Genomic DNA, 16,887 nt, shown 5'->3' with positions numbered 1-16,887 from the left:
CATAAATGTTTATGCTTACACCCATTGGAAGCTTTGTAAATTATTAAAATGCTCATCAGTTAGCGAGAGTTGAGACAACCTTATAAAAGAACCATAAAAATGCATAGTTTTTGCCTAAGAGGAGGTCTGGCCTGCTCCAGGCAATTTTGAAATATTTCATATATGAAAGACGCAACAACAAACAAACATTTATAGCTATTTTATGACCAAAACTGGGACTGGATCCATGCAAAGCCCTCTATTTGCACATCACTATGCCAAGTATCTGTCAAAGCTTATATAATTTCTCCTGCATTATTCTCTATACACATGTCCTAAATCCAACAGTTACATCAACAAACGTTGCATTTCCAGTTAATCCATCCCAGACCATGCCCTTACCTTGCAGGAGGACACGAGCAACTTTATCCTCCCCTGTTGAGTGACACACGGTGCTCGGGTTTCACTTAGCTGACGGCTCTCCCTTTCTCCCGAGTGTGCGAAACAAGAGTGACAGTAAGGGAGGTGGAGGAGAGCGAAACCGTGTGACCACACTGGCGACCAATGGACTCAGAAATGTCCGAGCAGTGCATCATTGCTGGCGTGTGCTCAGCAGGCAGCGTGATTTATTCACTCACCTAGTGAGGAATTATAGTCATACTCATATGCTTGCAGGTCAGTGCTCGCACGTGTCTTTCAACATGAATATACCGGACGCAGACATATCAAATGGACACAGATGGATGTTTGCCTTACTGTCCAACAAAAGGTGTATAAAATGAGTTCCGGTTGCCTGCATTTTAACACCATCTATAATTCTGCATCCACTTCCATATACTTGTGCACCCACATGCTGACACACACACATGCTCAAACACACACACACACGCACGCTCAAACACACACACACGGGGGGGCTCAGACAGACTCCCCTACTGCTCAGCTGCCATAATTAGTAACAGTAAGCCCCCCACCCACCCTCTATGCCCAACAGAATTACTCAGCCTGCTAAATTTGACCCTGACAATATCATAGTGGCCAAGAGACCGCAAGTCAAACACTTCTCAAAATAGTACGAAGGCACCGATTCTTTCCCAGCCGACTGACTATAAAGTCAATCCAAATGCTACAGTGATTAGAAGTAGTTTGTTCCCGGTGGCAAAAGGGTTTCATCCTAGCCAAAGAAGCCCTTCTATTTTCAGATGGCAGTATCACCGCAATACGCAGCACTGGAATAAATTCTCCCATTTTACCGAGGCTGGGGATATTTCAAATATTCAACAAATCACTTACTTTTAACCAATGAAATTTAATTGAAAAAACAGTATGAATTAGGAATGGCTTGTCAGTAAAGTGTATTCCCTGTGTATATGGTGCTTCCAACCATTCACAATTTACACCAAATAATATATTAATATTCCTCTAGATCCCAACAAAATTCATGACATCTGGAGTCCATACCGCCATATATCCAACCCCCGCCATATAAAAAAGCACACATATGCCCCTTACTACAGTCCTCTGTTTAATAGCAAGTAAATATATATATATTATATACATTTATTTATTTTTAAATAGTGCATAGAGGCTCTTGTACAAAACTAACGTACTGCAGGAGAGTGAAAGCTGACCCACAAACAAGAACCTTACACCACAACCACCACTACCAGGAACACTGTTGCTGGAAGAGTGACAGAATGAATCCCACGGTAAAGCAGCACAGACTCTCTTTACAAGACAGTATCGATCTCCTGTTAACCACCACTCTCATTTAGAGCACTCAATATAGCCAACACTTTAGTACACACACACACACACACACACACACACACACACACACACACACACACACACACAAACCTGCTTCTGAAGACAGCAGTCCCTTAGAAATATACTGGAGTCCATTGATGGATAATACATTGATGGATAATCAAGAACCACTGAACTACTGCCATAAGGCCACAATATGCACCTGAGTAACACCTGATGAAAGTTATGTGCTGTGTAACCTCTGATTCATACAGTACTAATGAAAAATCTGCATGGCAACATAGCTCGACCTTAAATACCTCACAAAGACATCACAAAGATGCCCACTTTCCAACACACAGTCAGTCACTGTATGATCTTCTGAAACACCAATCACCTGCACTTACCGGCCCATTTACTGTGAGGTTTTTAGGGAACCCGTAACCTTTTTATGGGTTCATTTTATACACAGCATAGAACCACAAACTGTAGAGTGTTGTTGCCATTCATCACATTACTTCTCAGTTCATTACAGGCCAGTTTCTGTCAAGAGGGTCTCTGCTGGCTGGATGTTCTGCATGGTGAACCATCCTCACCCCAGCAGTAGTGACTTGGTAGTGGGTGTTGCATTTTAAAATGAGTGCATCAGGTACAGCACAATGATTCAGTGTCTCTGCTGGGTTGAGAATGATCTACCATCCCCAAATCCCCAGCAAGCAGTGGTGGTGTGGTCAAACCGACCAGTGCCGAAGGGCTGGAGAACACGACACAGAAACCACGCGTGGAGGCTATGGTCTCCAACTTCACACCTACGAGGAGTGGGTGGAGAGTGAACAAACCCAACATAAAGGAAAGCCGCTCTAGAGACATGCCCTACTTTTCAAGATCTCAGGACTTAGGACATGCGTGCAAATAGGGAGGGGGTTCAGCCCATCCTCGATGTCCCATCTGCCCCCCCCGCACGTGGTTGCGGTCGGGAGAGTGGCAGCTTTGTGCCGGGCACTGATGTGCTCGGGCTCTGCCATTAACCCAGTGACCTTGTCTTCCCTGGGCACAGGAGCCCCCGGGGGCAGGAGAGGCGCGCAAGAGAGCATGACAGATTAGATTCTGGCTTAAAGTGTCCCGCGTGGGTGCCGGACATCTTAGGACTCAGGCATGAGAGTGGGCTTTGCACTAATCTCTTGGCTACGTTTACACTCAGCAGTGACTGATGGATGTTTCAAGATGCTGTGGAGGAGGAAAAGACAAGCGTGCTAAAGAATGTGAGTAAGTGTGCTTGAACTTCTATATCTCACAATCCCATTCTGACATCGTAATATTATTGTGACCCCAGGTAGCGCCATATAAGCTGATGGCGATCCCTCATTTGTTTGAATGCAGATGCTGTTTGTGTCTGAATACATGTTGACTGGTTGTGGTTATGGTTAACACATTCTACTATTGCCTAGTGTCCTGTAGAGATGTACACACTCCCTTTTAACACAGGCTTTTATGTTGTAAAGTAGGAAATGTAATTATACTTTTGATATCCAACAAGTTCATAAATGTCAGCAAACAAACTGCAGTGATTTGCCTCCAATTGCGTCCCGTCTTCCAGGAGGGTCCAGGCACTACTGTGCGCCTGGTTTCATCCAGGTGTCTGCCTTCTATTCAGTAATGGACGTGGCTATTAACACAGCCATGCTGTGCCTGTTACAAGAGTGCCGTGGTCCTTCGTTGGTCCTTCATTTTGTTAAATACCAGAATAGCTTGATAAGAATCAATAAGGTGGGACTTGTACATTTCATCTCTTGCTCTCTCTTTATCTCTTTACCTCACTGTTTTGTGTTTCTCTCACACACACACACACACACACCCTTTTTGTACTCTCTTCTTCCCTAAGGGGCACTATCAGCTGGGAAAGAATGTCCACATTAATAATTCAGCTAATGCGCCCAGTAACAGGAGATAACAAGCAGCACTTCTGCGGTCAGCCTGCCACTACATTCTGCAATACACCGAGCTTTGCTCATACACCTTTGCTCATACGCCTCATAAGCACGTGTAACTTTACCCACTCTAGAGCTTAACTGCATGTGTAGGCCTTTCATTCCTGGGAATTCTCATCATCCACCAGTGTAGAATATGTGTTAAGAAATAACATAGTATGCACTCTGTTTGCAGAGCAGCTGTTATCAGAATGGAGGGAAAGACATATGCAATAAAAAGTTCGGCACTGAAGGATGACAGCTGTGACTATTAGTGACGCTTTGCTGGCTATACAGCATTGAGCAGGTATCAGCAGGCATCTGAATACTTCAGCCACTAGATGTCAGTCTTGCACACCATTACGAAGGAAGATCATAAAGTTATACTGCAGTTGGGTTTCTGGTCCATTGCATGATGAATCAATTCGAGGTCATCAATTTTTTTTTTTTTTTTAAGTCTTAAAAGAAAAAAAGTCACCCGGCAGAAGCAAGTGCGATCCTAACTGTGGCAAAGGAAATACTGCCTTAAGAAATGTTAATGGTGGGTGTATACTATAGCCTATGTACAGAGCAAGAAGATAACAGAAATACCACCTGAGACATTGCAGCGCTTAACCTTATAAGTTTGGTGACCAGGGCAACAGAAGTGGTGTGGGGCCAAGATTCAGCCATATTAAACTTCTAGCCTCTAGCCTTATGCAAAAACCCAACTACATAGCATAAATATCAGCAAATAGCAGCATGCCTTTTTTTAACATAGTACACAGTTGACAATGCGACATGCATATGGTATTTTAATGATGTCGTTGTATGTTATTATTATTAATAATGATAATATTAAATAAACACATTTTTTCAATAAATAAATAAATAAATAAAGGATTAAGGAATGCTGCTGGCAAACATCTTTATGTTTTTCATAAAGAAAAACATCATGCAAATTAAGAAGTCCAAGCAAAAAAAATAAATAAATATAAATAAATAAATAAATAAATAAATAAATAAATAAATAAATAAATAAATGGAAGAAGAAAAAAAAAAACAACCTCCAGTTATGGGTTCCATACTTGCAAAGTTCAATATTCCCCTGGTTTATGATAAAAAGCATATACTAGCCTTTATAGGGTTGTGGTCATAAGATCCGAGTAGACACTTTATTTCACAGCTGCATAATCATACTGCATGAAATACCTCCACTGACCTACACCACACGTACTGGCCTACAACAGCATGCATGTTCAACCAGTTATACCATCAATCACTATCAGACCCAATTACATGTTCCTACATCGCAGGTTCATACCGAAGAAGGAAGAATAAAATAATAGTATAACATTCATAATGCAATATTTCTCCTCACAGCTCAAAGTAATTCTGGCACTTTCATAAAAATATACATGTTTTAAAGCATATAAAACTGCACAGCCCTGAAAATTGCTTTTTGAATTTATGCTCAAAGTGACCGTTGTTGGCTTAGGCTGTTCACCTTTAGAAATCGCATGTTCAATAATCAAAAAACATGAACATTTATTATCATTATGAATGAATCGTTTTTGTTGATATCATTGTAGTTGTTGCTATTGGGTTGTTGTTGTTACTGTAGTTGTCTCACAGACATGCCATACTTGAGCCCAGCAAAAAACTCCACATGGACAAGCTGTTCAACAGAAGCCCCAGGATGGCCAGACTGATGAAGTACACCATGTACCTCCATGGAGTGTATGTTTTCAAACCCCACCCATTCAATTAGCCAAGACGCAGATATGAACGCTGTGCATTTTGAAGCCGAATGCAACTTAACATTCATCTGAAACTGTAGATTACAAGCCTGATGAAAAAAAAAAAAAAAAAAAAAGAGAAAAAATTCTCTAAGAAATGAAAACAAGTCACCTCGTTCTCGCCAACACCGACACGTTAGCGTGGACGCGGATGGTCAGCACAGCCGCCGCCGAACCACCTGCTTACGTATTTAAGAGCATCTAAGAAGCCTTCCACTTTTTAGAGGGACGAGATGAACTAATTTGCCAAAGCAGAGAAAAGCAAATGCTGTGTTCTTCAGTATTTCACCACTGCACGTAGAGATGCACAAGAGATTATTTCTAAGTGCTGTTTCAGTGTTGGCACTTGAAATCCTGATATTTTAGAAGGACACTATATGCAAAAGGGCTCTCACCTTCTCCAACAAATCATGCATTCTTTTATTGCATGCAGATTCCTGTGATATTTTTAAAAATTTACATTTACAGCATTTAGCAGACGCTCTTATCCAGAGCGATTTACAAAAGTGCTTTGTCATTTACTCATAGAATATATCCAAGTACAGTATAGTAGGTTAGAATTAAACGTACCAATGAACCAGAATACTGTAGAATACAGTGATGAATGCTGATACCTAGGAGTGCAAAATACATAAGGTCTATCTTAAACAATGATAAGTGCTATAAACAATAAGATTTGGTCAAAGTAATTGGTCAAAGTTAATATCGCATCAAGTGACATGTTTTTAATACACTGAAAGACATATCACATGTACGAATATTGCCCATTTTGTCAAGCTGTACATGACATTGTATATTATGTAACTGCAAATGCATGAGTTCTTCAGGATCTTGGCACTGTGACGCTCCTAGATCCTTTGTGAGGATAATCTTTTGATCAATAAAAGCACTGAATAACACCACTACTCTGATGTGTTTAGATGACAAGGCAGTTGCATCAGTGGTGCTGTTTGATCTGCCCTGGCTGTTGGGCGTCAGTCATGAGACTATCGCATCTTTGATCTGACGATTGTCGGTGCACTCATTTTGAAGTCATAAATTCTAATAACTTACTGCTGTGGTAACTGGAACAGGTTAAGCCCGTAGCAAAACACAGTGGTGCAGAATTCATTTTTCATGGCTTAATGATCATCTTCAGAAGAGAGCCTTAGAGAGGAGAACATTGTCTAAATACTGCCACTGGCAGCCAGCATGTATTCTGGGTTTTAGCTCAAACAGTGGGACTATAACAAAGACTGCTTATTTAGTTAGGAGTGCAAGTGAAGATATCGGATATTAATGGGTCTTACATGGTATGAACTGTCCCTCAATTGAACTGGAACATGTAGAAGTTATTAAGAAACATAAGCCTAAGAAAGCAAAATTTCTCATAATGCACACAACTGTACAGATGACAGAAATTCAATAAAGGCAAAAAAAATTAGGGTTTTTTTTGTTTTTTTATTACATTTTTAAACATTTTATAAGCCCTTTTAACAATATATTGTCTCAAAGCAGTTTAGCAGGAACCAAAAGACTGTAGCAAGGTAAACTGCCTTGGGTGAAACCCCCCCAAAAGAAAAAAAAAAAAAAAAAAAAAAAAAAAATCACTAAAACGTTAATCGTATGATCCAGCAGGCACAGAACGATTTTACTAAGCTTAACACCCTAAAGGTGGTCAAGAGAGCTGCTTTGTCAGCTGAGCCACGCTGGCTGGCATGGGAGTGAATATGTGGCATAAACAAGTCGAGCAGGGGACCCTAAACATGAGGGCCCGTTCTCAGCTTGGCATGCGGCACCACCATAAACAAGCACCTTCTGTCCACGCTTCCGCGTTAGTTTATTTCTGAGTCGGACGCTGCCCCTCCACTGGTCATGCCTGGCGCCGCTCCCGTGGCTCGAGGCCATCATGGCAGATGCCTGCCTACCCTGGCACCCGACAGGAAATACAAAAACAAAACCTGGTGGGGGGGGCAAAAAAAAAAAAAAAAGTTATACAGGAACACGCCTGTGGCAAATACTTTCATCCTACGAGCTGATAAGAGATGGAGCACGTGGTTTCAGCCAAGCGTCATTTAGAATGTTAAGGACAGACCGGGCGTTTGCTTTGCTGTTCCAGCGTGCATAAAGTAACTGCATCATGTGTGGCTACAACTGTCACAGATGTCTGCAGATACATTGGAGAAGTGCCATTGTTTAACCATTGGTTGGGTACCAGAGGTGACCTTCTGAACCACTCTACCAAGCTGTTCTTCAGTAATTCTGCTAAAGATGACCACTTCTGCACGGCTGGTATCATTTGGCACCCATTCTTTGGACTAGTGCTTCGAGCAAGTATAATTCAGACACAAAGTTTAAAAGCCACTTGTACATCTAAGTTCTGCAGTGTGGACGTCAGACACGCCAATTCAAAATTCCAGAGTGCCAGCTCCAACTTCGGAAACAGACATTTGCCTCCATTTGGTGACAGATTCAGGGCAAGGCATTCATCTCTATTTAGAGGTGCTACGCTGACGGGTCACTGCCTACAGGCACACCATAGCCGCCATGACGGCTGTCAGACAGCCACACTGCAGCCCCCTCAGTCGCCGACGGCAACAGCCTCCTGGACTATGGACCGGCTGTTGGCCGGGTGAAAGGAACTCACCCCATTTACTGATCTGCACAAACAAGCTTGTTCTTGGAGGATGTAAATATAAATTTTTAGACCATGCCATTTAAAATATATGTTGAATAAAAAAACAACAAAAAAAACCAAAACAAAACAAAAAACCACACTACTGTTGCTGGTTTCATTAAGTGGAAGACTTGGTCACCCTCCTAGCACAGCCATAATTAACTGCTTAAAGGCATCTAGCATTTGCCTAATTAAGTTCTGCACCAAAGCCCACTCTTAATATGCAAATTATTCTCCATTAAATTTTTAATATTTGATTTCCTATATTCTGTGACTCCATCATGCTTTACAAGACCTACAGGTAAAAAGTTTAAATGAGGTCTTACTTACATACAAAAGGAGTTGCTAAATCATACATTACAGCTTTCTACTCATCAAATGAACACTACTTGCACAAGATTATTGCAATCAGTTTATACTTCAAAAGCCAGCAAGTTTTACAGAACCTTTAACTGGGGCAAAAAGACAAAAGCCTCTTAGTAGTGCTGCGACTCATACAAAACAAACTACTCCAAACACATTAAGTGCAAACAAACTGTAATAAAAAAAATAGAAACTATAATATGTAATGGTTTTAGCCAAGTGAGAATCCAAGTGTGAAGTCTTGGTAGATTTTCTGCTGAGCCATAATCACCTGAGACAACCTGCACCGCTGACCCCACGCTACGCTACATGCTTCTCTTCCAGCACAACATACCTGTTTCTTATGGCCTGCTTTTTTTATTTTTCCCCATTTACATTATTCAAGGCTTCCCCAGTAGGCTGATGGTGCCTCACTGCTCACTGGCAGCTTAATGGGAGCCTAAATCAGCCTGGATAGAGGCAACCAGCTGCAGTGTTGTCTGGAAAAAATGTTTGCAAACACTTGGAATGACTTGAATGGCTCCTAAATGGTTCCTCACAAAACTAACCACGCACGCGCGCGCACGCAGACAGACAGACAGACAGACAGAAAGACAGAAAGACAGAAAGACAGACAGACAGACAAACAGACAGACAGACCTTAGCATCATTGCTGAATGAATGGTTTAAAGCAGGGATGGTCTACTCTGGTCCTGGAGGGGGCAGTGGGTCTGGCCTTTCAGGCTCAGTGTTATGCACGCCTGGTTGAAGTAATCATGCTCAACTCGGGAAAATGCTATTCTGTAACTAGTGAAAGCAAATACAGAGTTGTATTAATTCAGAAGCAATTCACAATAAAATTCAGATGATCATTTCATAAGGTTTATGAATACAAATACCATTATCAATACCATCAATACCATTTGTTGTCACTGTACAACAAAAACACAGTGTGCAGTACTAAGCAACAAAGAAGGAATGAAATAAACTCTAAATATAAAATATAAAGGCTAGTTAGGAATATGAAATGAAGTACGGCACCGTGCGCATTTTGAGAGTGCTTGGGTCTCATCCTTGGGCATCTCCAGCTGTAGAGTTAAGCATTGGACCTAATATGTGTACAGAGATGTAATTTTAAAGTGACGATGCGGTCAGTAAACAGTGGTGTGTAATTTTAAAATTGTCTGTGTGGTCAGTAAACAGTCGTGTGTAATTTTAGAGTGTCAGTGTGGTCAATAAAGAGTGGTGTGTAATTTTAAAGTGCGAGTGTGGTTAGTAAACAACGGTGTGTAATTTTACAGTGACAGTGCAGTCAGTAAACAGTGGTGTGTAAACATTAGCAGTAGTGCAAGTACACAATATGCACTCTCAGCGCAAATGTATCAGGACAATGCATGTAAAGTAGTAGCTTCACATGATTAGTATTAAAATTGCACACATACTCATGTAAAATATAATGTTAGAATTTTATAATGGTGTGTTAGCCAATTCAGTTCAGGAGTTTTACAGCTTTGGTATAGAGATCTCAGTCTACCTACAGCTGCACCTACAGCGCCATCCAAAAGGCAGGAGAACAACAGGCTGGTGGCAGGGGTGTGTAAGCTCGTTGCAATTGAGGATGGTTCTACAGAGACAGCAGGAGCTGTAGATTTACAACCTTTTTCTCCAAACTCTATCCCAAGCAAAACTAGCAGGTTGTATTAGTCACGATATGCTGTGTTAGGAATTCATGAAGAGCCCACTGACATAAGGCAGAACTTGCTCTTCTTTGCTCTCTCACCACTAGAGCACTGCATTACACAGCACTTCTGCAAACCATCACACACTGTGGTCAGCTACTGAAATGTAAAACACCAATTCCTTCAACTATCTTGCAGGACATTGACACTACTCAGCTCAGCACATGCGAGGTTATATGGAAATGTGTCTGTCCAGATTAAAAAGAGGAGTTTCGTATCTAGTTTAATAAGATGTCGCTCTCAGCGCAGTAAACATTTTTAAAATGCCATGCTGCATTATGTCAGTGATTGTCCTTTATGAGGATCACACAGTCCAGTTCAACACATCAGTTCCCAGTGTCAGCATGAGCTGGGTCAGGCGTTAGAGAAATGAAAGCACAACTGTTACAACAGCCAGGGTCCCGAGGACGGAGGCCAAAAAGCTGCACTGGGTGGTCCGAGATAACGGCTCTAAATGAGACTCAGCAAGATTCACTCAGCATATACCTGTTTTAAGATCAAAGAGACACCTCTATCAAAAAGATATGAGAGGAGCCGGTCTCTTTACTGCAACACACAGCCCACACCGACATTACATTCATATTATCATCCACCACTACTGCACCCCAAGACCTCCTTCAACGTCCCATGATGAAAAATGCTTCATGCACCTCTGCAGCTAACATACATTGCAGCAGGGTATTGCAGTGGGCGACGTATTAACAACTCAGTGGTGAAATTTATAGGTGCAAGAGCTCAGTTTAACAGGGAGAACAAAACACATTAAGTGTTTTTGCAAGTTCAAACCCCAAAACAAGAATTATGTGCCATCCCCTAACTAAGAAAACAAAATTACTAACATTAATCTTAAATGGTACTGCTCGCTCTTAAATGAGCTCAAAGGACCACATCACATGGGTTATTCGTTACCAGATGTATGTATACAAAAGGTGAAGGTAAGGAATTCCCCATCGAGAAATTCCACACTGCCCATTTTAAATTTTGCCTACCTCATCATTTCACTATGGAGGCTCATGAACTCGACAACAGAAAAAAAGGGTACTACTATAATACATACCAAAAGAGTAATAGAAATCAAATTAGCCTGCAGCTAACTAATAGAACAGCTTTATAGGGACGCAGTTATGAGCTTAATTACTATGCTCTCATTACTGCAAAGCAGAAGGTGACCTTTGTAGGAGTGATGAGAAAGTGACCACTTTACAAAGCACTGCTGGTAGCATGAAAATCTACAGTGGTACAAACCAAGTGAATGGCAGGGTACAATAGAGTTGTAGACATGACATGTGTGCTAATAAGCAGACCTGTTATAGACCACCCTGCCAGTTTGTGGAGGCAGATTTGCACCACTCAAGCAAGAGTACAGCATCGGTATATCTCAGGACTTTTTTCCCCCCGAAATACTACAAATATACAAACCTGAGGGCACGTTAACCAAAACAGGTGAGATATCCTATCAGCTTTGCACCACATTTATGCTCGGTAAAGCAGAGACAAAAACTTCCCAACATACAGTTTTGCAAACTTTGATTCAGGCTGAGCATAAAGTTTTCAAAGCAAAGCACCAAATAGCCCATTAAAAGTCTCAATAATCAGACAACACATCCGCAGTCAGCTTGGGAGTAATGTCCAGCGGAATCAAAACATCTGGCAATACCTCGAAAACTCAGAACTAATGAGTGTAATTAAAAGGAAACCCTCCCCTACAGTAGCTACCAGGTACGATACAGTTTCCGAGTAGCGTTGTGAAGAAAAAGGGGTAGGTAAAAAACAAACAAACACTTAATTTAGACAACGGCAAAAGTACAAACATGACAACTGCATCAAAAATGCAAAGATGGATTGTAGGCACGCCCGAAAAGAGCACATTTAACTTCACACAAGCATCCAAGCCATGCAAAAAGAAAAAAGAATATCCATGCACCTTTCGTCCTACCGCTTGATGAACTTGGTGCGTTCACACGGGCAGAAACGCCGTGCAGTTTCTTTGATTCCATAATCACAACAGTCTTCGTTTCGATCTACATTAAGGAGGAGCTGGTTTGGAGAACAGACTAGTTGTTGCAATCACACCAACTTCACGAGAAGAAGAAGAAGAAGAATATGATGTTGATGTTGATGTTAATGATAATGATGATGATGATGATGATGATGATGATGACGCTGCAGGGGTGGCGCGCGGGTATAGTTTCGCGCGCTCGAGCCGTCCACGGTCTCCAGCGCTGTGCAACATTCCCTTACCGCAAACGGTGTCCTAAACGATGTCTCACTAATCTGTTAATGTTCACGGTTTTTAACGTTATCTTAACATGCTATATCTGCGGCACATTGGCCACAACAGATTGACGTTTAAACAAAAACTAAATAATCATGCGTGCACAATAATACGGCAAGTGACGTCATCAAAAGACCTCCCGAAAGGACTTCGGGAAAAGCCAGAATTGGATCCCATTTCTCAATGGATGTTGCCTTTTTTAAATGCAGTATACCACAGAGACAAACAGCGGGAAAAATTATAAGGAATATGGCACTCCGCATCTGCAAGATAGGACATTTCTTCCCCTTGTTTTGTTTGTTTTTTGCAGAAACTTAAGTTTATTTGAGTGCCAGAGGGACTCATGACATCTCCAGAAAATCATCCTACACATTAGAGTCCCTCACTGCACCGTGTACATGCTGAGAACTGGGAGCCAGCTATGAAAATAGAATAAACTGAAAAAAGTCTAACGTAACGCAAAAATTGTAGACGTGAAATGATGTGCACCAATAGATCCGGCTGGCGGAATCAGCGGAAACTTTTAGTGTTTGCCACACTTTTATAGCCCAGTTCATTATTGTGCATTCTTTTATGAAATGCTGTTAGGAAGTCTATATATCACTTTATATTCATATGCCTACAGCCCTTAGCCCGAGTTTCACTTATTCTACGAGTTACAGTCAGAAAACCTGTGGTGTAAATGTTAAAGCTTTGTGTTACTATATTTTGAGAATTTATTTAAAACATTATGCATAATACAAGGTAGAATGCACATAGTGCAAACTATGCTAGGATGTAGTGACTTGCTCTTTATTCAGCTCCCACACTGCCATAATATCTAACGTCTCTCAAAACAGATCACCAATTAGGTTAGGTTCTGAATGGCTGTAGCATAAGACCCACTCAGACAGTGTGTTTCCAGAGACAAGTGAAAGCATCTCGGTTCCCGTCATCACCCACTCAATTCATTCCTGCTGTCCGGCTCACTGATGCAACATACTGACAGTTAGGAAGATGCCCAACAGGTGAGCGTAGAGGCCGAGGAAGTGTGTGCGCAGATTCACGCGTCCAAAGCATCTTGCAGACGGGTGCGTCACGTAAACAGGTAGGAAACGGTTGAGCCGCAAAGATACATCCACGTGGAGCTACGGCCGTTGGAGGTGATATATCGCCCAGGTCATTATGAAGGCAGATCTAACGCGTCCAACCCCCCTGGTGGCTAAATACCCATCTATTCCGAGTCTGTTATATTCCACACAGGCTTTCTCACTGCTTGATGGCTACACGCACACCTATGCAGAGGCCCTTGTATCGACTAATGCTAATTCCAGTATGCTGAGACCCTAAATTAATGAGCTTATGGACTTTCGGGACATCACATTAATGGCGAGCACGGAGCATTTTGGCTTCAAGACCATCAGGTAAAAATTATTCACATGCACTCTTTCAGGTTTATAGTAATGACTCGACAGCTTTGTAGCTATTTATCATTTACTGAGTCAGATTGGAACAGTACAGTGTTTAGTGTTTGGGGTAATGTGAAATGGCTTTACAGTGTTTATTTAGCCATTGCGCGGTTATAGTTACACACAGCACAATCATGAGCTCCCATAGATTTCTGCAGGCACCTTTACAAGATTGCAAAATCACACACACACACAAAAAAAAACCCCACAACTGTAAAATACCAATTGCTTTAATACTTTGGCTGTTAATTCCATTTTTTGAACATACCTTACAAAATATGCCCATAATGCTTGTAGTCAATTTCCCAGGGATTACTTACCTGCTCTATGTTTGTCTGAATCTTGTCAGTTTGTGATACGTTTTTGCACCTTGTAATTTCTCTTGTGAACATGAAGAAGTGAATTAAGCCTGTGGATCTGTCAAGGAAGCCAGAACGGCAGGCGCCGTGCTATCCCTGCATGCCAAAAGAAAATTACAATTAGAAGTCCTCCTGTTTGCATCGGCTCCCTTACAATTACCTGGTGAGGTTGTTTTGGTGGGTGGTGTTTCTACAGCAACAGCTCTTCATCGGCATACTCCAATTTGCATTCACATGGAAATATTTATACCTCGTTGTCAGACATATTTGTTCATGTCAAGGTAAAATGTCACAATTGATTCTCTAACTATGAAGGAGCTGCTGCTATATATACACAAGATGTCAAACAACTCTCTACCTGGGAATATAGATAACTGGAGCTACTTGAAAGCTGTGCAGCTAAAACCTAAACAGCTATTTTAGGACAGCAATGTCAAAATACTCATTAATAATTCAAAAAGTAATCTAAAGACATTATATTGTTAAACTGTTTTACAGTGCTTCTAGCTGTAAAACACTTCTTGAACTGAAAGGTCTGTGCGAGATATTTCTCCTACCATCTGTTCCATCCTCTAAAACCAAGCATTTGTCAGGTAACACTTTAAAAATACCTTTTTAAAATACCCTAAATGCTGAAACATGTTTTTTTTTTTTTTTTTTTTTAGCTTTAATGCTGGAATATGGGTCAAACTTTAAAGATCAGCGAAAGAACCCATTTTCTTTAAAGAACTGCTGTTTCTTTAAATATAAACCTGAAGCAGTCTCCCTACTGCTTTACCACACACTGCTGAGGTTGGAGTTTCTCTTCAGCGTTTGGTATCTATATGGCCAAAAGGCAGCTTAGACGAGTCTGCGAAAGTTCAGCAACTGTTCATCTAACTGCTTGTCTTCAGTGAGGTGCAAAAGAAAGGCTCTCATTGTCTGAGCCCAGTCATGACGCTTAAACGTAGGAGTACAGCGTATACATTTCAGAGGGTGATACGGTAACCCCGTGACCCCAAAAATATACTAAATGCTCAATCAGATACCTGTGAGGTAGTGGTTTTAGATTTATACCCAAACATTGCACGTTATAATCCCACCGTTCAATGTTCAACAGCAATACCAGACTGTGTCCCGCGAGGTGTGACAAGGTTTCACTTGACATACAGTGATGACAATTAGACTAAGAGGGCCAGTTGGATCCCTCGCCGTCACAGCTGTAGGGTGGATCTCATCAATGATGCACTGGCAACTTCTCTTTGGGAACAAGGCTCCCAAAATAACGGTGTCATATTTTGTGATCCTGTATTTCCAAACGTCCAGCTATGTGTCATGTTGAGTCGTTTTAAGATCTGCGGTCACCTTGGCCTCCACAGACTTTTGGCCCCTCATTATTCATTTATGAGAGACACTGTTTTGTCATATTAAAACCTATGCAAATATCCACTCCACCCAGGCTTTGGTCCAGTGAACTAGCATGTGCCCAGTGAACTAATTCCATGACCATCATGGTGCTGCAGCATATCCAAGAATAAATACCCTTTTTCAAGATTTAACCTCTGGAAATGGGAATAATATGAAGCTTTGACAGACGTCTATAAAAACATAGTTAATAAAAAATAAATAAAAACTAGATAAATATTTTGACTGCTGCAGGGATAAATAAGCAGATATGCTATTTTTTGTTCTCCATGGGTTAACTAAACTAATTCTAGCAGGCACATGACTTTTACTATTCTATTCTGATTTAAGTCTTCACAGTACTGCCAGACAGTCTTGAAGTCACATTTGCCAAGCACTGAAAACTGCAAATAAGTCAATCTTACATATTTCGCTTAGAACACACAATGTAGCACACAAGACATGCAAAAAGGGGCATTTTATAAACCAGTGATCAGGTAAGACTATAACCCACAGTATGTACAAAATAACTATTTTGTTCAACTTATCTGTAATGAGGAAAGACAGCTTACTTTTACAGACAATTAAAGGAAGACAAATCTGAAGAAAATGTCTTGAGTGACTTCAGAGAATTTCAACGTCAAGCAAAAACTTTAGAGTAGGCTCCTGTCAGGTTTTGCTGCCTTCAGCAGACTACAGGTTTAAATGGCTTGAAACTTTCCACAGGACACAGCAGACAAAGTAAATGTTTTTTTCAGCCTGCTCTGACTTGATGTGAATGGCTCAACCTGCTGATTTTCATTCATCTCTAATCCACACACAAATATCTCCTAAATAATTAAAACCATCAATTAAAACAAGCATCTCCTAAATAATTGTCCCACTCGTTGCAGCCAGGCAATATTTCACTGTCTGTGTGAAATACATTTTAATACATCATTAGTGGGGGTTAAAATTGAGAGCATCACGTGTCCTTTTCCTGGGCAACGTCCTCCATGGCAGCTGATGACAGTAATAGATAAGCTGTTTTTTAATAGTTTCCCTACTGGTTGACCTTCATGAAAGAACCTAAAATAAGAAAACCTAGTCCATCATTCACTTCCATTGGGTGAGGCTTTAAGATGATTGCTTGTACACCAGTCACACGCAAGACCACACTCTGCCCAGGCAGTTTCCTCATCTTGACTTCACTGTGTACTAACCGTTGACATC

At 41.2% G+C, this 16,887-nt stretch overlaps 1 protein-coding gene across 7 annotated transcripts in view; it reads right to left on the bottom strand.

The window, feature by feature from the left end:
• Positions 1-12,474, bottom strand: part of kcnip4 (Kv channel interacting protein 4) — a 127,849-nt gene extending 115,375 nt beyond the window's left edge. The window contains exons 1-2 of one of the 7 annotated variants that reach the window (XM_027015035.2): positions 12,452-12,474; positions 12,135-12,247 (exon numbers count right to left, since the gene is read on the bottom strand). In XM_027015035.2, the coding sequence (XP_026870836.1) occupies positions 12,135-12,207 (73 nt within the window). In that variant the 5' untranslated portion in view covers positions 12,208-12,247; positions 12,452-12,474. Of the gene's footprint in view, positions 1-381; positions 463-12,134; positions 12,404-12,451 lie in introns of those variants that run through there. The other 6 variants (XM_027015036.2, XM_035519899.1, XM_035519900.1 and 3 more) reach the window with 6 other exon arrangements.
• Positions 12,475-16,887: the final 4,413 nt, after the last annotated feature.

This window comes from Electrophorus electricus, chromosome 19 (assembly GCF_013358815.1).
Source record: "Electrophorus electricus isolate fEleEle1 chromosome 19, fEleEle1.pri, whole genome shotgun sequence".
NCBI lineage: Eukaryota > Metazoa > Chordata > Actinopteri > Gymnotiformes > Gymnotidae > Electrophorus > Electrophorus electricus.
Note: the sequence above shows the minus strand (reverse complement) of the source record. Positions and strands in the feature narration are given on the sequence as shown.